The sequence below is a fragment of the Nothoprocta perdicaria genome, unplaced genomic scaffold (genome assembly GCF_003342845.1).
Source record: "Nothoprocta perdicaria isolate Ctin4 unplaced genomic scaffold, notPer1 scaffold_270, whole genome shotgun sequence".
Taxonomy (NCBI): Eukaryota; Metazoa; Chordata; class Aves; order Tinamiformes; family Tinamidae; genus Nothoprocta; species Nothoprocta perdicaria.
The window spans coordinates 694,599-714,267 of NW_020455500.1; the positions used below are offsets into that span (position 1 = coordinate 694,599).

Genomic DNA, 19,669 nt, shown 5'->3' on the forward strand with positions numbered 1-19,669 from the left:
GGCACGTGGGTGTCTCCGCTCCTCGGCCCCACGTGGCTGCCCGCGAGGGAGGATCTGCACAGCTCGGGCCTTCGTGTCCTGCTTGCTGTGGCTCTCCGGGCTGCTCCCTCGGGATGTGCAATCACTGTCACCCCTGGAAGGGGCAGAGGTGACAGGTGATGGGGACGGGAGGGTCGAGCATGTCCTGCCCGGGGCTACCACATCTTCACGTGCAGCACGAGGGTCCTGTGGCCCTTCCCAGCATGGGCCTGCCGGTAACCGCCTCCCTCTCTCCGCAGTGGCAGCATCCCGGCAGGGGCTGTGCCCCGCGCAGGCGGGCAGCAGCGGGCAGCAGCGCGGGGGCTCTGAGCAGCAGCCCCGCTCCCCTCCGCATCGGTGCTCCCCGGCCACCCGACTGCAGCTGCCGCGCGTTGCTGGTTCCTGGTCATCCCTCCCCGCCAATCCAGCTCTTCCTGGCGGACACATCGGAGGCGCGCTGTGATGGGGATGCCCTGAGCCCTCGCGCCGGGAGCTTCACGCCTGGATGTTGGTGCTGCTCCTCCCAGACGATGTGGCTGATACTCTGGAGAAGGCCCCTCTTGCCCCCTGTTCTGCAAGTGCCTGAGCTGCCGGCCGGCTGGGACCTGCGTCTCGCCCTGTGGCTCCTGAGCTTTGCCTCGGCCATCGTGCGCATGGAGGGCCAGGTCTACTCTCCGACCGTCAACACTCACTATGGGAAGCTACGGGGGGTGCGTGTGCCGCTGCCCAGCGAGATTCTGGGGCCCGTGGACCAGTACTTGGGGGTGCCTTATGCCGCCCCCCCCGTCGGGGAGAAGAGGTTCATGCCCCCCGAGCCCCCGCCGTCGTGGTCGGGCATCAGGAACGCTACGCACTTCTCGCCGGTCTGCCCCCAGAACATCCACAACGCCGTTCCCGAGATCATGCTGCCCATCTGGTTTACCTCCAACCTGGATATCGTGGCCACGTACATCCAGGACCCCAACGAGGACTGTCTGTACCTCAACATCTACATCCCCACGGAGGATGGTGAGTCCCCACCGGGGTGCCCGCAGGAACGTGCACTCTGGGAGGGCCGGGGAGGCCGCCGCGCTCCTCGCCGGCAGCGCTCGGTCTCACCCGGCTGTTGTGTTTGCCGCATGTGGTTGTGGCCCCTGCAGCATGCTCTCTGTTTGTGGAAAGCTTCCTCTGGCCACCCAGCTCGCCCGCTGCCCTCAGCTGCCATCTGTGTGTCGGTGCTCCCGCCCCTCCACGCCTCCCACCCCTCCACCTCCATGGCATTGTCACCGGTTCCTCTCTCGCGTTGCTAAATCTCAATCAGACTCTCTGACCGCAGATCCACAGAGCGACGAGCTGGTTTGTGCTCCCCAGGCGCCGAGTGCCAGGTTCCGTCTTGAGTTGGTTCGGGTTTCTGTCCTTCCTCCCCTCCCTGCCCACCCTCAGGTCCATGCGCTAGTGGTGGGTGCGGGCTGCGCCTGGGAGGAACACTCTGCCGCTGCCCCCGGGCCGCCGCGGCCGGGCGCTCCCCGCGGCACCGGCGTCTTTTGAGGCCCGAGGCCGCCGGCACGGCCGGGAGCGCGGGGCCGCGGCCCCGCTGTGGCGAGGCTGGGCAGTGCCCGGTGCCTCCTCTCTAACCTTTTCCTTTCCAGCGGATTCCGCCCCAACTGTAAGTAGAGAGGCAGAGGAGGCAGCGCCGGCCGCAGCCTGCCTCACCACAGCGGGAGCCGCGGCGGCCGAGCCCGCGATGGAAGAGACCCCGAGCGGTGCCCGCCGCGCGCAGAGCCGGCTTGCGGCCTCAGCCTTTCCTGAGGCCTGCCCGCTCTGCGTCCCTTCCTTCCTTCTTTCCTTCGTTCCTTCCTTCCTTCCATCGCCGCGCAGCTGGCCCGGAGTTTTCCTCCCACGGCAGAGCTCCCTCCCCGCGTCCCGCGGCCCCGGGGGTGGCGGGAGGGCGGCAGCGTGGTTGTGATTGCATGCCCACTCCGGCCACTGGAGCCTCCTGTTATTTTGTAGTCTTTTATTCATTTTACAGTAAAACGGATTTCCAAGGAATGCACCCGAAAGCCCAACAAGAAAATATGTAGGAAAGGAGGTATGTAGCAAGCCGACCGGCAGAGAGGCACAGAGAGGAAAGAGAGAGAGAGGGAGAGGGAGCGCGAGGGGGCCGTGCGGCGCGCGCCGCCCCGCGCCGGGCTCCTCCGGCGCCTCTCCCGCCCTGCCACCCGCTCCCAGGAACCCTGCGGATGCTCCGGGAGCGGGCACCGGCAGAGCAGGGCACTTGTGTCGGCCGCGGCCTTTCAGGACAGCTGCTTCCAGAGCCGGCGCCGCTGCCTTCGTCCTGCCGCCGGCAGCTGCTGGCCGTGGCGCAGCCTTGGGCCGCTTCGGTGCCCCCTTCCCTTAGGGCCGTGGGCTCTTCCGCCCAGGAAAGGCTCCCTCCCCTTTCCTCGAGGACACAGCGGCCCGCGCAGGGTGGCACACGCGTGTGAGGGCCCTCCCGGGCTGGCATCCCCCATTGCCCTTGGGACCTCTTCCCCAGCACTGCATCCCCGTCGTTCAGCATCCCAGGTTCCTCCGTCACCACGGGGGTCTTGCCTGGCCGTGCCACCGCTGCCCCCTTCATCGCCGCGTCCGGGGGCCGCCCTACAAGTGCCGTGGTCCCTGCCGCAGGCTCCGCGGGGCCGGCCGAGCGCATCCAGCGCAGCCGCGGCTCTGTCTTGCCTCCCTGTGGCGCGGGGCTCCTCCTGCCCTGCCCTCCGCTCCAGCCCCGGTGCCAGCCGGGCCGCTCGCGTCCGCCGTGGCCTCCGTCCGCCCCCGTGCAGGGCGGCTGCCGGCAGGCTCCGAGCACGGCTGCTTTTTGCATCCCGAAGCAACGAAGGGCTCAGTGCAGGAACGGGGTGTCCGGGGGCTGCCGGGTGCCCCTCGCTGGCTGCCACCATCTGCGTTGCTGCAGGGGGCCGTGTCACCCACACTGGTTCCCCTCTGCACCCCTGCGGTTTGGGGGCCTGGCACAACCGGGCTCCAAGGTTTGGGGAGCTCTTTCCTTCCAGCGATGTTTTTTTGTTGTTTTTTATTTTTCCCCCCCTTTTCCCCCTGCGTTCTGTTGTTTGGTTTCTTTGCTTTGCTTTTCCTGTCGCTGTCCTGGCTATTCACACGCCATCTCTCCGAGTGCCAAGGCTGCCCCTGAAAGGGCCGGCGCATTAGGGAGTCTCGGCACGCCGCCTCCGGAGCCGGCCGTGCCAGCGCCGCGGAGCCACTTCAAAGCGCTTCCTCTGCCGGGGCTGCGCGGCCCCCGCCGGGCACGGGCACGAGCGCCGGGATTCAGGCTGCCCAAGGGCGATGCCGCGAGACACGGGGAAGCAGCGGGTGCTTTGCAGCCCGGCAGGCCCGGGTGGGACGTGTCCGTGTGTCCCCATGTGGGGGATGTCCCCACGCTGTGCCAGGATGCTCAGTGCCCGCATCCACACGCGAGCGCTCCGAGCAGCTGGGCGAGCGCGCGGGGAGCACCCGGCCGCTGGCGCTGCCCCACGGCTCCGGCCACTCTTCTGCGCCCGCTCACTTGGATTAATTGAATAACTGGTGAGGAGGCGCTGAGGCTTCCCCGTGCCCGGCCTGGCGCTTCCTGGGCTCAGGGTAACCCCCCGCAGCCCGGCTCTGCTCCGCGTTTATCCGCTGATTTGTTTGGGAAGATTCCTGATTATTATTTCTAAGACCATTTCAGATAGAAGCATTGGAAGCTCGCGGGCAACTGTGCAGTATTTTTGGTAGTTTGAAATGCTTCAGCTCCCAGCGCATGGTAGTTTTTATGATTACTCCGCCATAAACTCAGTTGATTTCATAGCAGCCAAAGCACCGAGGAATTATCAGGCGGATTCCGTGTTTCCTGCATGGGCGCAGACAGCTCCCTTCTGGAATAAGCCAGGGCAATTGTGCTTTGAGAATAATTAACCCTGCACCGTGCAGGAGGACCTGACGGCGATTCGGCTCAGCTGCTGCTCAACTTTTAGTGAAAATAAAGCTGCTCAGTGGGGAAGCATGTGCTTGTACGTGCTGCAGGATCTGTGCACAGCTCAGCTCTGCCCTTTGCGTTGCAGACACCTCGAGCTTGTGCTTTGCTCCGACACCTCCTAGGATGCTTCCCCCTGCCCTCGGCCCCCATGGTGCTTGCCCTGCGCTGGGGCCTAAGGAGTTGGGTGCTGCTTCTTGGAGGGTGGCGTGTGGACACTTGGGTGTCCCACTTGGAGGGTGGCGTGTGGGCCTGCCCGGTTTGTCCTGGTGAGGTCTGCACCCTCCTGCCGCGTGGCTGTGGCTGTGCAGGGCATTTCTGTGCAAGGGCGGCTCAGGCTCCTGTGCTCGGGAGCAGCCTCGCGGCTTCTGCCCTGCTGATCCCTAAGGAAGCAGCTTCTGGGAGCACCTCCTGTGTCCCAGCAGGATGTTGGTGCTTCCTCCTCGCTGGAAGTCCTCCTACCATCCTTCCTGCAGGGACAGCCCAGGCTCTCTCACTGCTGGCCAAGTGCTTGCCATGAATTCTGCGCTGAGCTCTGCAGGCACCTCCTAGCCTTTGGTTTGCAGCAACTCCTGTTCCCAGGGTCTCTTCCTCGGAGATCTTTAGTGTCTGCTCCTCTGCAGAGCCCCGTCGGCAGGTGGGAAGCGCCGTGCTGTCTCTCCAGGGCACGATTTTCGAAGGTGGGGTAGGTGTCCAAGCTGGCAGGGTCAGCAGGAGGGGACCTGGTGGTTTTGAGGAGCCCACTCAGGGAGGCCGCTCGACTTCGAGCCCACGCGGGACTATTGCACCCACGCTGCGCTGAGGAGAGGCTGCTGGGCTCGTCTTCAAAGAGCACCGGGGGGCCCCTGTGTCTGCTCCTTTCCTAGCTGGCAAAACCAAGGGAGCTGCTGCCTCTCCGTGCCCTCCTGCTTGCCCCCCTTACCAACAGCTCAGGGGGCTTCCCTGGCTGAGCGACAGCTCCTGCCCCCCAGCAGATCTGGGGCTGCTCTGTGGGGGCAGCCCTGGCCCGTGACACTTGTGAGAGGGCAGAGCCCATGGCCCCGGCTACCGGCACCCACTGTGCGGAGGTGGGAGCTCCGGCAGGGACGCCCCCGGCTCTGCCTCGCGGAGTTGATGTGGATCTCAGGAATCTCGGCTCAGAGTCCGCTCTTTAATCCACGTGGTGCTAAGCTAAAGGGTTCCAAGGAAATAGGATCCTCGCCCTTCTTTATCTCTGTTTACACTGGCGTTGGCACTGCTGGAATGGTTTACTTATGATAGCATAAATCCGGTGTGGATGCTTCTGTTTCAAGGAAAGTGATTTTGTTTGTGTGTGTTTTTTTTTTTTTTTTTTTTTAACTCAGCTTGAGCTTAATCCTGCTTCTCAGAGATTTGAGATAAGAGCATATGCATCCTTCATGCCAGCCTGGGCTGTGGCACTTCACAGTCAGCTTTGAATTCGACACTTAATAGGCATTTGCACCAGGTTAGTGGAGTGAGTTCTTGGCAGATGAGGAGAATCAAAGCCCCAAGTCGTTTTCCACCTGTGAATGAACAAACTTAGACCTGAATACTTGTCCTCCCTGTCCTGACCATGAGGGTCGGTGCTGTTGGGGTCTGTGCATCACCCTTCACCGGTGCAGAGAGGGGTCTCCCAGTGCGGGTAGCCCTGGATACTGGAGCAACGGGCACGGGAAGAGAGCGGAGCAAAAGGCAAGGCAGGTGCCAGGGGGCCTGAGCTGCAGATTCCCTGCGGAGCCGGGGGCGGCAGCGGGCGGGTGCTGCGGAGCTGGGCACGGGAGGTGGGCGCCGCTCTCCCTGCAGCCGCGGTGCCCGCGGGCCCTTTGCGGGGCGTCTTGGCGTCAAGGCTGGAGCGGCGCCCGCGCGGCTGCACAGGGCCGGAGCGTCGGACCCGCTGCGCGAGGCAGCCAGCGAAGGCGAGCGGACGGAGGCCGCGCAAAGGCAGAGGAGGACGAGGGCAGGCGGAGGAGCCGAGAAACCCGCTAATGAAGCGGTGAGCGCTCAGCCCGGCCTGGCTGTTCTCTGCCGCCGGGGAAGCGCCCTCCAGTGCTGCTCCTTGCATGGAGACCTGCCCGAGGGCAGTGATTACAGTGGTCCCGGGCGGATGATGAACCGTCCTCGGATAGTGTGGCCTTGGAGGCTCCTGGGGCAGCCTCGTGCCGAGCGCTGAGAGGGGAAAGGCCCTGACTGGCTTCCAAGTGGAGCTTCTGCATGTGAAGCAGCACCTGGAGTATCCTGGGGCCCTCCCATGTCTTTCCCTGGAGTCACAGCTTGAAATGCCTCCAGAGGGGAATGCGCAGGAAGAGCAAAGAGCTGCTGTGAGCAGTCCCTGTGCTGTGCTGACTCCTGGCAACCCCATCCCTGAGAAGTTCTTTCCATGCTCATCCACCCCTTACGGGTTATTTCATGAGTCTTGCACCACTTCTTCCTGTTCGTGTGGCTGCCTGAAGACCCGGAAACCTGCCCCAAGTCCCCTTGTCCTTGGTCACCTTCACAAAACTTCTGCTTGTGGTGCAGCCCAGGTCCAGCAGCCCCATGAGCAGCTCCTGTCCTGTCCCTGCAGGAATGTGAAGTGCAGTGTGACCTGCAAAGCGCCGGCCACCGGCCCAGGCCGAGCTCGCAGGGTGACCGTCCGCAGCCTCCGCGACCGCCTTCCTGCCCGCTCAGCGTCACCTGGCCCGCTGAGCCCTTGCTCAGCTCGGCCACCCCCGTCTCAGCCGCTCCTTGGCCCCGGTTCGTTTGCTGTTGTGCATTTCCAGCCTGCGCACGGATGCATTTGTCCTCCGCCAGGAGCCAGGCTGCAGCCCCCGGGCTTTTTTTCCTCTCGGATGCGCAAAGGCCGCTCTGGCGTCGTGCCCCAGCCCCAGGGCGCAGCCCCCTGCGGCCCGCATTAGAGAAAGCCCCTCTGCACAAGGAGCACGGCGCCCGTTTGCAGATGCTGCACGGGCACATCGTCGTTTAAGGGCTCTCAGGGCTCGCAGCAACCTTGGGGAAGATAAGGAGGTTGGCTGTGGTGTCTGCTGTGCTGGACAGTTGCCTTTGAGCTTGGATACACGGAGACATGGAAACACGGAGACACAGGGACACGGAAACATGGAGATGTGGGTGGGCTGGGGAGCAGCTTGGATGACAGAGTCTGGCCCACGTGGGGCAGGGAGGCTGCAGCGTCAGGGTCAGAACGTGGAGTGATTTGGGTGGAAAACAGCAGAATGAGGGATTGGGAACTGAGGGAGAGCCGGGGCTGCGAAGAGGAAGGTGAGGCTGGAGCGGGGTCAGGCAGGATCTCGGAGGATCGCACAATGTCAGGATGACTCCAAGACCGGAGCAGCTCTGCCCATCCTCTTTCCTGACCAGCTGGTCTGGCCTGTTGCTAAACAGCTCCCCGGGACATCCCTTCGTTCCCCTGCTTTTCTGCCCTTGCTGCCAGCAGGGTTTTCATTTTATCTGCTCGCCGTGTGCCTCCCGCGGCTCCGTAGCTGCTTCTCCTCTGCGCGGCCGAGAGGGGCTTTCTCCGCCACGCCACCATTTCGCAGCGGCCTTTGGCACATGACGAGACTGCTAGTGTGGATCCCCCGCTTCCAGCTCTTGCCACCTGCCGGGTTTCCACACCGGTGGTGCCGGCTCCTCTGGTGGCCCCAGGCCACCCTGCAGGGCACTGACCCGGGGGTATCTGCGGTGCCATCCTGCCCCTGTGTCGCATCCTGCTCAGGGGCTGCTCAGCGGGACACGCTGCTGTCCCCAGGCAGCATGGGGCGGCCAGTGTCCCCTCCCGCTCCCCGCTCCGTCCCTGTCACTCATTGGAACAGGGCAGAGCCCCTCTGCCGTTTCCGAGGCGCGGGGCTGAGCTGGCACGAGCTGCGGTGCCGCTGCTTGGCTGGTGCCGTAGGGAAGCCCTCTGGGCACTGCAGGAAGGGGCCTCGGCGCCCAGCTCCTCGCCGTGCTCCCCGGCTGGGGTGTCCAGTTCCCGCTGCACTGGCGCTTCCCAGGCAGCCGGTGCAGGAGGGAGAGGGGAAGCTGCAGCCGCGCGGGCCGGGCAGCCCCGGCACGAGAGATGCCAACTCCCCGGCGTGCGCCTCGGGCTCCGTGCCCGTCGGGACGCAGCAAGGCTGTCCGTCCCGTCCCGTCCCATCCCGTGCCGTCGCGGCGGGCTCGGCAGCGGGATCGTGTCCGCGCACTCCGTGCAGCCCCCGGCCGCCCTCCTCCTCCGGCTGCTGCGGGAGGAGCGGGAAGGGGCGCAGGCTCTGGGAGAGGTGCAGTGTGAGTAGCCAGCAGCGCTGTGGGGCGCCGGCCCGGCCCCACCGTCTCTGCTGTCATGCTATTTTTGAATTCTCTTTTGTTTTTTGTTTTTTTTTCCCTTTTTTTTGTTTTTGTTTTTTTCCTTTTTTTTTGTTCTGTCTCCTCGTGTTTGGTCCCTAGGAGCCAGCGCTAAGAAACAGGGCGAGGACTTAGCGGATAATGACGGGGATGAAGACGAAGGTATTTGTGTGCTCGAGGCTGCCACTGCATGACACGCACAGCGCCTGCGTTGCCCGCCACCCGCTGCCATTGCCAGGGAGCCCCGTGTGTGTGTGTGCGCCCGCGCCGCGCCGGGGGGCAGGGGGGCCGGCTGTGCAGGGCCGCCCGGGCCCTTCCCCTCCTTTTCGGGGAAGCTTTGGGGGTCTCGGGGTGCTCCAGGGCTCGCAGGAAGCATGGCGGCTTGGGAGCAGGACACCGGGGCCCATTTCACCTCGAGCCACATCACATTCCACCTCCAGCCTCATCCGTGTGCGCGGGGCTGTGCGGAGGCAGCCACCTTCCCTCCCGCCGTGCTCCGGGTCTTGCCGGCTTCTCCGTGGCCGCTGGGTCGGCGCGCGCTCCGCGTCACCGCCGCTCCTGGCCACTGTGCCAGGATGTCCCAGTGCTGGCACTGAGCTGGGGCCCGCGGCGCGTCCTGCCCCACGGGGCTACGCTCGCTCCGTCGGTGGCGGCTCTGGAAAGGAGGCAGGAGGCGACGGCAGCACCGCGCGGGCCGGGGACGGTGACGCCTCCCGCTTTGGGGTGTCCTGGGACAGCCCGGCACGTCCGGGCGCATGGCGCAGGGGTCCAGGCAGTCGCTGAGCGCGCTCGGGGATGCGTCCAACCCACCCAGGAACCCGCACTCCAGAATCTCCTTTCCTGGCACATGAACCGAAGTTGATCCGTTTTGAGCCTGTGAGGTCCCCACACTGTACAGTGTCCTGCACGTCCCATCCCAGGAGCTGTTGGTTCCCCTGTGGCTGCTGTGCAGATTCGGGAGTCCTGCCGCGTTCGGGAGCTCACGTGCGGCCGGGAGGAGAGGACGTGCACCCATGGGCCGGGCTGCACCGCTGCCGCGGGCCTGGGTGCCCCTGCCAGAGGCCAAGGTCCTGGCATAGCTCTCTGCGTCCCCTCGGTTTCATGGAGGGAAATTCCGGTGTGAGAAGAGCGGCGGGAGCCTGGCGAGCACGGCGGCACCCGCGGGGCTGGGGAGCGCGGCAGGGGCACGGGGATGTGGGGAGGCTGCGCGTGGCGGCCCCGCGGGCAGCGGGCGGTGTCGCGGGGCGCCCAGTGTGCCCGGCGCCCTCTCCGTCCTGCCCGCGGCCCGGCCGCGCTCCCTGGGTGCCGCAGGCGGCGGCACCGGCAGGACGTGCCCTGGCCCTGCGCGGGGCTCCCGGGGCCCCGTCCTGGCCGCGGCGCTCGCGGCCCGCGCCCGCCTCGCCCTGCCATGCTCACGCGCACGCACTGTCTGCCTCTCATCACCATGTCTGTGTATGGGCACCGGGGTGCCAGGGGTGGCAGCCAGGCAGCCGGCAGCTTCCTGCCTCCCCAGGGAAGCGCAAGGGGCCGGGAGGGGGGATCCCAGCATTGGGGAGCGTCCCCCCCGCCTCCCAGGTCCTGCACACCCCTCCCCGCCCTGCCCCTCTGCAATGCCAGTTTCCAGGACTCCCGGAGCGGGGCACTTGGCTCCAGCTGGAGTTGGGATGCGGGGCTGACTGCCGAGGGCCCGCGGGGCCGCTTCCCTGCCCACGCCAAGCCCCGGGGCAGCTCCCTGCGACCGGGAGCAGCGCAGAGCTGCGGCAGGAGGGCTGGATTTGGGTGCCCCTCCGCGCTCCTGGCAGCTGGCATTGCCCGTGTCTGTGGTCTGCCTGTGGGGCAGGGCACCACGGCCGCCGGTGGCTCCCGTGTGTAACCCGCTCTCCTTGCAGACATCCGGGACAGCGGCGCCAAGCCCGTCATGGTCTATATCCACGGCGGCTCCTACATGGAGGGCACGGGCAACATGATCGACGGCAGCATCCTGGCCAGCTACGGCAACGTCATCGTCATCACCCTCAACTACCGCGTGGGAGTGCTCGGTACGGCGCGGCGCGGGGGCCGCGGGACGAGGGCTCCGGAGCTGCCCAGCCTGGTGCTGAGCCAGCCGGGATGGGGCGGCTGGGGCAGAGCGGGGCCGCGCGGCAGAGCCCGGGGTGCCACGTGGCCACTCCTCGCCACACTACCCGGCTCCTGGCACAGGCCACGCTGGCTCATTTGCACAGCCCGGCTCGGCCGAAAGCAAATATTGGTCTGTGGTTAAATAAATAATAAATGTATTAACCCACATCTCCTCCCGAGAGGGCTCGGCGGGGCGAGCTGCCAGCGGCCGCTGCCCGGCTGCGCCGGGGGGGCTGTGCTGCCCGGGCCGGGCGATGGGCGCTCCCCGGGGACACCGGCGCTTCCCGCAGCGCTGTCTGCGGCCGGACGCCTTGGCCAGGCGCCGCAGCAGCCCCATTGCCACGATGCCAGGGCAGGATTCCCCAGGGCGCCGGCTCTGCGGCCACGGCGCCGGCCGGGCCCTGCTGGACAAGCGTGTGGACGTGCCTGGCTGCGGGTCCCGGAGCCGCTGTCCCTGCACGCGCCGTCTGCTCGTCCCCAGCTGCTGCCACGCGATGCAGAGAGGTGTCCCCGTGCAGCCCGCGCCCACAGCTCCCTGCTCCCCTGCTCCATGTGCAGAGAGGGCGTCCCCGGGGACGTCCTCCATGCAACCCCAGGCCTACGTGGTGCTGCCCTCATCTCGCTCCAGGGCTGCAGCCCTGCAATGCTGGCAGCTGTGCTGGAAGCTGTTGCTTCCCTCCTCTGCTCTGTCCTCTCGGCCACAGCGGGCTGGGACGCGGGCACCAAGAGGAGCCTGGCCCTGAGCCGGGGCTGGTCTGGAGAACACGTCCCCTCCCTGCCGAAAATCCCCACTGGGGCTGTCGCCACGTGGGAGTTGCCCAGAGCCCCGGTGCCCTTGGCCGCTGCCTCCCTCGGCAGCCGGGGGAAAGGGCAGCGTTTCGGCTGCCCTGGGAAGGTCTGCTCCCAAAGCAGGGCTCTTTCCAGGCACCCATCCCGTCCCTCTGCAAGCCGGCGTGCCCACTGCCGCTGGGGAAGGCACTGTGGGGCTCACAGCTTGGCCAAGACTGGCATGGGCTGGTAGGAAATAGCCTTCCCAGCAAAACCAGACGTTTCTTCAAGTAGCCTTGAGCTTAGACCTTAAAGATTGATAGGCACAAGCTTAGGGGCACATGTTGCCGGACCAAGCAAGACACAAACGGTGGCATCACCCTCTGCTGCAGCGTCGAGGCCCGCGGCAGCCCTGGTGCCCGCGCCGCCCGTCACGCTGCCCCCCGCCCGCACTGCTGCTGTGGGTCTCCCCTCCCTTCCCTGGCCCTGGCTTCCTGCTTTGAGTCAAGGCAAGTGGAGCGTTGATAGCTTATCTAGGGCGTTGCTGCTGCTGCTTGGAGCGGCTCGCAGTAAATCCTGCCCGCTCCAAGGTTTTGCTCCTGGCTGCTCTCGGCCCAGCCCATCTCCCTGCGTATATGGAGCCTCGTCTGGGCCGCGCAGGGTGCTCTGTGTGCACCCAGCACCCGCTCCCTGGAGCACCCGGTGCTCTGCTCCCTGGAGCACCCGTGAGATGCCTGCAGCCGTTGCCCGCACAAGGTGCCCATCCTGCTGGGGCGCTGCCTGGACAAACACCCCCCAAAAGTGGAAAGGGTCCCTGGAGCAAGGAATTGGGTGTCCCTTAGGTGTCCCCGCTAAGCCACAGAGCTCCCAGATCCCAGCAGGGATTCACGGTGGGGGAGGACCCTGTCCATAGCAGCTTGGGGAGGATGGTGGGAGATGGAGCCACATCCGACCCTAACCGGCCTCTGCTCGGCCCACAGGCTTCCTGAGTACAGGCGACCAGGCGGCCAAGGGCAACTATGGGCTGCTGGACCAGATCCAGGCGCTGCGCTGGGTCAGCGAGAACATCGCCTTCTTCGGCGGCGACCCGCTGCGCATCACCGTCTTCGGCTCCGGCATCGGCGCCTCCTGCGTCAGCCTCCTCACCCTCTCGCACCACTCGGAAGGTAGGTGCAGGGCCAGGCTGCTCCGGGCACCGGCAGGGAGGGAATGGGATCCCGCCGGAGGAGAGGGGCCTGGGAGAGCCGGGAGCATCTTGGCTAGCGAAGTGCGGCGAGGGCGATGCGATACCTGTGAGTATAGCGGCGTGTTTACTCTAGATAGAGAAAGGAATTATTTATGCTAAAAGATTGTGTTGGCAGAAGTGCAAATGCACATAAACCACCTGTGAATAAATTTACATGGAAAAAGGGAAAAAAAAAAAAAAGGAAAAAAGAAAAAGAAAAACAAGATTGTTAACCAGTACAGGTCTGGATAAACTTCTTGGAGGAAATAGCAGGGGCAAAGGCTGGGCTGTGCGCTCAGCGTGGGATGTGGGTGAGCAGGGTGACAGGAAGCCTTGGTGCCCAGGGGTGACGAGTTTTCCCGCAGTCGCCCCTTCTAGCGCCGCATCCCCACACGTGGCGCGGGCAGCGGGAGAGCCAAGGGCTCGTGGGAGCCGTGGGCACAAAGGCCTGTGTCCCGGGAAGCCGGGCAGGCGCAAGCGGAGTGACGCGCCGGGAAGCGCTCCAGCCCTGCCAGGCGGCCACGGAACAATGCGGGGATAGAGGGAGCGTCACAGGGCGCAGGGCACGTCGGAGGAGGCTGACGCAGGCCGGGCTGCCGCCCCAAGGCGCTCGCCCTTCCCGCTCGGGCTGCCCTCCTGGAATTGCAGAAGCTCAGAGCTGTGGCCGGGCCGCTGTGCCGGCACCGCATCCGCTCGGCGTTGGCTTCAGATGGAGCAGCCTCTGCACCCTGTGTCCAGCACCGGGCTGCCGCCGGCTGCTCCGCATGCGGAGAGCTTCCGAGCACGTGCTGATAGTGGAGAGCAAAGCTGCAGCGCTCCGCTAATCCCGAACCGGGCGTGAGCATCCTAGAAACCCTCAGCTCGCCGGAAATTCGGAAGCAATCCCAAAGCAGCTGTCTGGAGTTTGCCTTCTCGCAGCTCAGTGCAGCTGCCGTTGGAGGTGACTTGGCACAGGTGACTTGGCACGATGCTCTGCCCCGCAGGCAGCCTCCGAAGGCGCCGCGGTGCTGCGGGGCAGGCGCCGCGCGCAGCCCCTGTGCGCACGGGTGGGAGCGTGGCCCTCGATGCCGCGCTCCGGGCAGCAGCGCTGTCACCATTCCCAGGTGACAGCCTCTCCCGGGACAGGGCGCCCCGCGCGCTGTTTGTGCCTGTGCACTCAGCCTTGCAGGTGCACGGCTGGCACAGCTGCCCGCAGCCTCTCCCTGTCCAAACAGGCTGCCCCGGCCCGCTGGGCACAGGGGCAGCTCCGATCCCACGGGATCCGCAGGGCGTGGGGATGGCTGCAGCGCACGGGGCTTTGCAGGGCTTGTGGTCGTGTTGTTTGTGTGACAGTGTCACCTCTGCGAGGAGCCGTTAAGCAGAGCAAGCAGGGGAGCTCCGGGGCCTCCTGTGCTGGGGCGCTACGAGCAGCCCACATGTGGAGGTGGCTGGAAACAGGGAAGGGGAAGCTGAAGCCATCAGGACAGTTGTGTGCAGTCCGTGTTCCTGCATCATCCTGTGTGTCTTCCTAGCTGGAAGCTCTGGGGGATGTTCTCCCATTGTCTCGGTGCGACTTGCACGAGCATTGGCAGGCGTTAGGCTGTCACAAGCTCAAGCACGCCGGAACGAGGAGCCACGCGAGCGTATTGCAGCTCTGCAGTAACGTCTTGCAGCCCTGCAGCAGAGCCTCCCTCTGCGTCCGCACTGGGGCTGCCCCGCCACCCTCGGCAGCGCTGGCATTCCCGGGGCAGGGGGATTGCCACATCCCCCTCCAATGCTTCCCAGTGCTTATCTCCTTCCCAGCGGCGTCCCGGGGACAGGAAGGCCTCAGAAGGGGCTCCCGGCTCCTTTCTGGGCCGGGGCTGTTCCGGCAGGGCAGACCCAGAGCTCCAGAATGTTTTTCCGACCCAGATGGTGACGCTGCTTTGGAAGCGGCCGCAGGCTGGGCCTGCGCAGATGGCAGCCGCCAGCCCAGCCTTGGCTGCCCGCACCCACAGCGCCACGGCAGCCCCCGTACCCTTAATTCACCGTGGGGCCTCGTGCCAGGCTGCCCAGCGCTGCCACCTTCCTGGTGACACCAGATTTTCCACCCCAAACCCTGTGCCGTCTTGCCGTGATCCGTGCCAGCCCATCCAGGCATCCTCAGGGTGATCCTGGGGACCCCATCCCATATCCCGGGTGTCCCGGGCACCCCAGGCTTTCACGCCGCGCTGATTGCAGGTGCAGGGCGCTGGGTGAAGCCCCCTGAGGTGACAGCCCTGGCTCCGGTGCAACCTGCGCCCGCTCCGCAGCGCCCGTGCCGGCGCGGAGCCCCACGCAGCCCCTGCGCCAGGCGGGAGCCGATTCACCCCATGGAAATGGAACACGGAGCGATCAAGAGCTATTAACGAAAGTGCTAATTTGTGCCTGTTCTGCCAGGCGCCGCGGGAGGCCGGCGCCGAGGCTGGGGTGGCGTGGCGCTGCCGGGGAGCCCGTGGCTCCGGCAAGGGGCCCTGCCGCCTTTGGGCCCAGCCATCTGGGAGCACCAGGGCTCGGGGAAGGCCTCCCTCCCGGCTGCTTGGCACACGAGCCCACGGCCGGGCCGGACACTGCTTCCCAGGGCACCGGGAGGTGACAAGCAGAGCTTGGGAGCGCCTTGTCCCCGCGTGCGCGGCGCTGTGCGCCAGGTGCTTGGCAGCGCGCGGGCACGCGGGGCTGTGGACGGGGTGGCTCTAGGCTAGGGGCTCGGGGCGCTCTCGCTGCAGGGACGTGCGTGTCCCCTGCACCGTCACTGTCCCGCGGCCGCCTCAGGTGATGCCCCCGCACCGGGCAGGGCCCCCGGCGGCCCCGTGCGGCGCCTGGAACGGGCCCTCGCCGGGAGCGCGTCCTCGGATGCGGCCAGAGCAGGACGGGGCAGGCCAGGGAGCAGAGACCCCGGGGTGCACTCGGAGCCCGGCCCGCCTTTCACCGCCCCGGAGGCTCCGTTTCCTCGGAGCCCTTTGTATTCCCAGCACAAGCGCCATTGACGGGGGCTGGAGCCCAGCCACGCATTCCTGCGCCTGGGCCAGGGCCTTTGTGGCCCCGCTTTCCAGGGCGCAAGTCCACTCCCTCTGTGTTCCCGGCGGCAGAAAGGCCCTCTTTGTGCATCTGGCAGCGCGCTCCTGCGGGGCCCGGATTGGCACCGAGCAGCCCCAGCTGGGCAGGAAGCGGCGCGGAGGGGGCCGGGGGGGCCCCTGGCAAAGCGGCGGGCTGGGACACGCAGGGTTAAGTGGCCCCGGGGGAGCTTTAACCCTCCCGCTGCTGCCTGCGGAGCCGTCGGGGCCGTGGTGGGAGCGGTGGCGCATCCGCATCCGTGCGCGCCCGGCTGTCCCCTGCCCGCAGCCCCGGAGCGGAGGCTGCCGCCGTGGACGGGTCTTCCCGAGCCCTGGCCTCCAATGGAGCACATCTGGGCCCGGCTCCCGTGCGCCAGGTCCCGCGTGCGGCGGTGGCGCCCGGGTGGCTCCCTGCCCCACGGCCGCCAGCTCCCCGCGAGCTCCCTGTCTCCGCAGGTCTCTTCCAGAGGGCCATCATCCAGAGCGGCTCCGCGCTGTCCAGCTGGGCGGTCAACTACCAGCCCGTGAAGTACACGAGCATGCTGGCCGACAAGGTGGGCTGCAACGTGCTGGACACCGTGGACATGGTGGACTGCCTGCGGCAGAAGAGCGCCAAGGAGCTGGTGGAGCAGGACATCCAGCCGGCCCGCTACCACGTGGCCTTCGGGCCCGTCATTGACGGCGACGTGATCCCAGACGACCCCGAGATCCTCATGGAGCAGGGCGAGTTCCTCAATTACGACATTATGCTGGGCGTCAACCAGGGCGAGGGCCTGAAGTTCGTGGAGGGCGTGGTGGACCCCGAGGACGGCGTCTCGGGCAGCGACTTCGACTACTCGGTCTCCAACTTTGTAGACAACCTGTACGGCTACCCCGAGGGCAAGGACACCTTGCGGGAGACCATCAAGTTCATGTACACGGACTGGGCCGACCGGGACAACCCCGAGACGCGCCGCAAGACCCTGGTGGCCCTTTTCACCGACCACCAGTGGGTGGAGCCGTCGGTGGTGACGGCCGACCTGCACGCCCGCTACGGCTCCCCCACCTACTTCTACGCCTTCTACCACCACTGCCAGAGCCTGATGAAGCCTGCGTGGTCCGACGCGGCCCACGGGGACGAGGTGCCTTACGTGTTCGGGATCCCCATGATCGGCCCCACGGACCTCTTTCCCTGCAACTTCTCCAAGAACGACGTCATGCTCAGCGCCGTGGTGATGACCTACTGGACCAACTTCGCCAAGACAGGGTGAGCGGGGCTGTGGTGGCTGGGGGGCTGGTGCTGCGCTTGGAGAGCTGCACCCGTTGCAGTTCCCCCCTGAGCAACGAGCTCTGCCAAGGGGGTGGGAGGGGTCTTGGTGGGACCCCAAACCCCCCTGAGCTTTGTCCTTGCTTGGGTTGGGTCTTCAGCAAGAAGCTGCTGAGCTGAGAGTTTGGCAATATGAGGACTGCGTTCCTCAGGCTCCCATCTCGCACCTCATTGCACTTGTGAGCAGCTGCTGTGCCGGGCGCTTGGGTGGCCTCGTGTCTCCTACCAGCGTTTGTCTCTTGGCTTTCTAAGGTTCTGTTGTGCTGTTGTTTTGCAGGGACCCCAACAAGCCCGTCCCCCAGGACACCAAGTTCATCCACACCAAGGCCAACCGCTTTGAGGAGGTGGCCTGGTCCAAGTACAACCCCCGGGACCAGCTGTACCTGCACATTGGGCTGAAGCCGCGCGTGCGCGATCACTACCGGGCCACCAAGGTGGCCTTCTGGAAGCACCTGGTGCCCCACCTGTACAACCTGCACGACATGTTCCACTACACCTCCACCACCACCAAAGTGCCGCCGCCGGACACCACGCAGAACTCGCACATCACCCGCCGGCCCAACGGCAAGATCTGGACCACCAAGCGCCCCGCCATCTCGCCCGCCTACAACAGCGAGAACGGCAAGGAGAAGTGGAGCCCGGAGCAGGAGGCGGGCACGCTGCTGGAGAACCCGCGCGACTACTCCACCGAGCTGAGCGTCACCATCGCCGTGGGCGCCTCCCTGCTCTTCCTCAACGTGCTGGCCTTCGCCGCGCTCTACTACCGCAAGGACAAGCGCCGGCAGGACACGCAGCGGCAGCCCAGCCCGCAGCGCAGCGCCCCCAACGACATGGCCCACACGCCCGACGAGGAGGTGCCCTCGCTGCAGGCGAGCCAGGCGCACCACGAGTGCGAGGCGGTGCCGCCGCACGACGCGCTGCGCCTCGCCGCCCTGCCCGACTACACGCTCACGCTGCGCCGCTCGCCCGACGACATCCCGCTCATGACGCCCAACACCATCACCATGATCCCCAACTCGCTGGTGGGGCTGCAGACCCTGCACCCCTACAACACCTTCGCCGCCGGCTTCAACAGCGCGGGGCTCCCGCACTCACACTCCACCACCAGGGTATAGCCGCCCGCGCGCGCACGCTCGCACGCACCCGCACGCTCGCGCACACCCGCACGCACGCAGCCGGCACCGGGAGCCCCCGGGCACACGGAGCGCCGCGGCGCCGCTCCCCCCGACCCGCCTCCTCCTTGCATTGGATTCTCCCTTTGGAGACGCGCGGGGACTCTCCGAGGGACCCCGGCGGGCGGCGGGAGGGCGGACGCAGCCCCGCCGCCCGCCCCAGGACCGCGGCTCCGGACACACGGCAGCCCCGGCGCCGCAGGGACACGCAGCACCCCAGGCACCGCTCCGGGCGGGCAGGCGCCACGGAAAAGGCTCCTTCACTGTGTCGAGCAGCGCTCCGGGCCACGGTGCTAAGGCAGGAGGTGCCGGGCAGGTGCCCGGGGCCGGGCGCAGGGCTGGGACCACTGGGAGCCCTGGCGCCGCGAGCCGGCCCCGGCACCTCTGCGCCTCTTTGCGCCGCAGAGAATCTCTTTTGTGTCAGTCGTTTCTCTTTGCAGAGACGTTTTTTAAGCAGATCTTTTAGTTCTTTACACACTAACGGAGTCGCCGCGTTTTGTCCTTTGTAAAGATTTTAAACCAAGTGTTCTTGATATAAAATAAAACGGCAGTTAGACCCCCCCACCCCCCCAGCGTGTGTGCGCGGCGCTGCGGCCCCGCACGGCCCCGCGCCGCCGGGCCCCGCTCTTTTGTACTTTTGATATTCTCCCTCCTCCGGCGCAGGAGCCGCCCGAGGCGGCCGGGCAGGAGCGCCCGTCCCGCTGGAGCCGCCGCGGCCGCATCCCGCCCTTGGCCTCCCGTCCCAAGGCCCTGCTCCCGGAGCGGGGCGCGCGGAGGGGCCGCATCCCGCGCCCGGCGGGCGGATGCCCATGTCCATCCGGGCGCTCCGGATGGATCCTGCCGCCCCCGGATCCCTGCGCGACGCGCGCGGCTGCTCGGGAGGAGCAGGACGCGGGCTGAGACGCGCCCATCGGAGAATGTATTTATACCCTGTCACCCGCGCAGAGTAACAAGTTCCAAATAAAGCAGAAGTGATTATTTTTAATAGCGGTGTGTGTGTGGCCCCCCCGCTCTTCTTAGCGCTGCTCCGGGTCCCCAGGGGGGGCGAGGGGGGTCCCCCCTTCCCCGGCCCTGGACCCTGCAGGGCCTCGTCTGCCCCCCGGCGCCCAGCTCCCCTCCCCCAAGAGCCCTGATTTCATTCCTTTTTAATGTAATTTCAGCTGGAGTTGCCATGGCGACCAGGCAAGGGCTGGGGGGGGGTGGGGAGGAATCGCCTCCAGCCGCAGGAGCCGGAGGAGCCGGCGGAGCCGAGGCCGGAGCGGAGGCTGGAGCGGAGGCCGGAGCCGGGCGGCCCCGTGGGTCCGGGAGCAGCCGGGGGCTGTGGTGAGCTGGGAGCGCTGCTGGTGCCCCCGCCGCGTCCGGCCGGCTCCGCTCCCGCTCCCGCTCCGCGCGGGGCGCCGGGATGTTCCGGTGACCAGCTCCGAGCGAGATGAAAATCCAGCCGCCGGTTGCCATGGCGATGCCGAGCTTTGCCGCCCTGCGGGTCCGGCATCCAGCGCCCAGGGCCGGGCACGCGCTGCTGGGGACCCTCCCGCGTCCCGAAGCTCCTGGGGCACCACTGGGGCGGCTCTGCGGCCCCGGAGAGGCTTTGGGGACCCTGGGAATGCAGGGGAGGGCAGTAAGTGGCAGGATCCTGTGGGACATCTCCGCCCTGGGGACACCTGCGGGGACGGTGGCGAAGAGAGCGGGGAGGGAAGTGAAGCACAAAGACCCCCCTGC

General features: G+C 66.6%; 1 protein-coding gene across 4 annotated transcripts; it reads left to right on the forward strand.

Annotated features, from left to right (window-relative positions):
• The first annotated feature begins 405 nt into the window (after positions 1–405).
• On the forward strand, positions 406–17,923 carry NLGN3 (neuroligin 3). Of its 4 annotated transcripts, XM_026040941.1 has the most exons (7): positions 406–1,026; positions 2,027–2,086; positions 8,414–8,473; positions 10,201–10,350; positions 12,178–12,363; positions 15,929–16,718; positions 17,056–17,923. In XM_026040941.1, exons 1-7 carry the CDS (start codon positions 549–551, stop codon positions 17,891–17,893), a joined length of 2,562 nt encoding a protein of 853 aa, XP_025896726.1. In that variant the 5' UTR covers positions 406–548; the 3' UTR covers positions 17,894–17,923. The 4 variants fall into 4 exon arrangements, with proteins under 4 accessions (XP_025896726.1, XP_025896724.1, XP_025896727.1 ...); XM_026040939.1 differs by lacking the exon at positions 8,414–8,473; XM_026040942.1 differs by lacking the exon at positions 2,027–2,086.
• The last annotated feature ends 1,746 nt before the right edge of the window (positions 17,924–19,669 follow it).

Excerpts from the sequence above, each read along its gene's own strand:
- NLGN3 (XM_026040941.1), top strand. The coding sequence starts at position 549 with ATGTGGCTGATACTCTGGAGAAGGCCCCTCTTGCCCCCTGTTCTGCAA. Across the intron at positions 10,351-12,177 it reads CTACCGCGTGGGAGTGCTCG|GCTTCCTGAGTACAGGCGAC; the intron begins GTACGGCGCGGC and ends CTCGGCCCACAG. Across the intron at positions 16,719-17,055 it reads ACCAACTTCGCCAAGACAGG|GGACCCCAACAAGCCCGTCC; the intron begins GTGAGCGGGGCT and ends GTTGTTTTGCAG.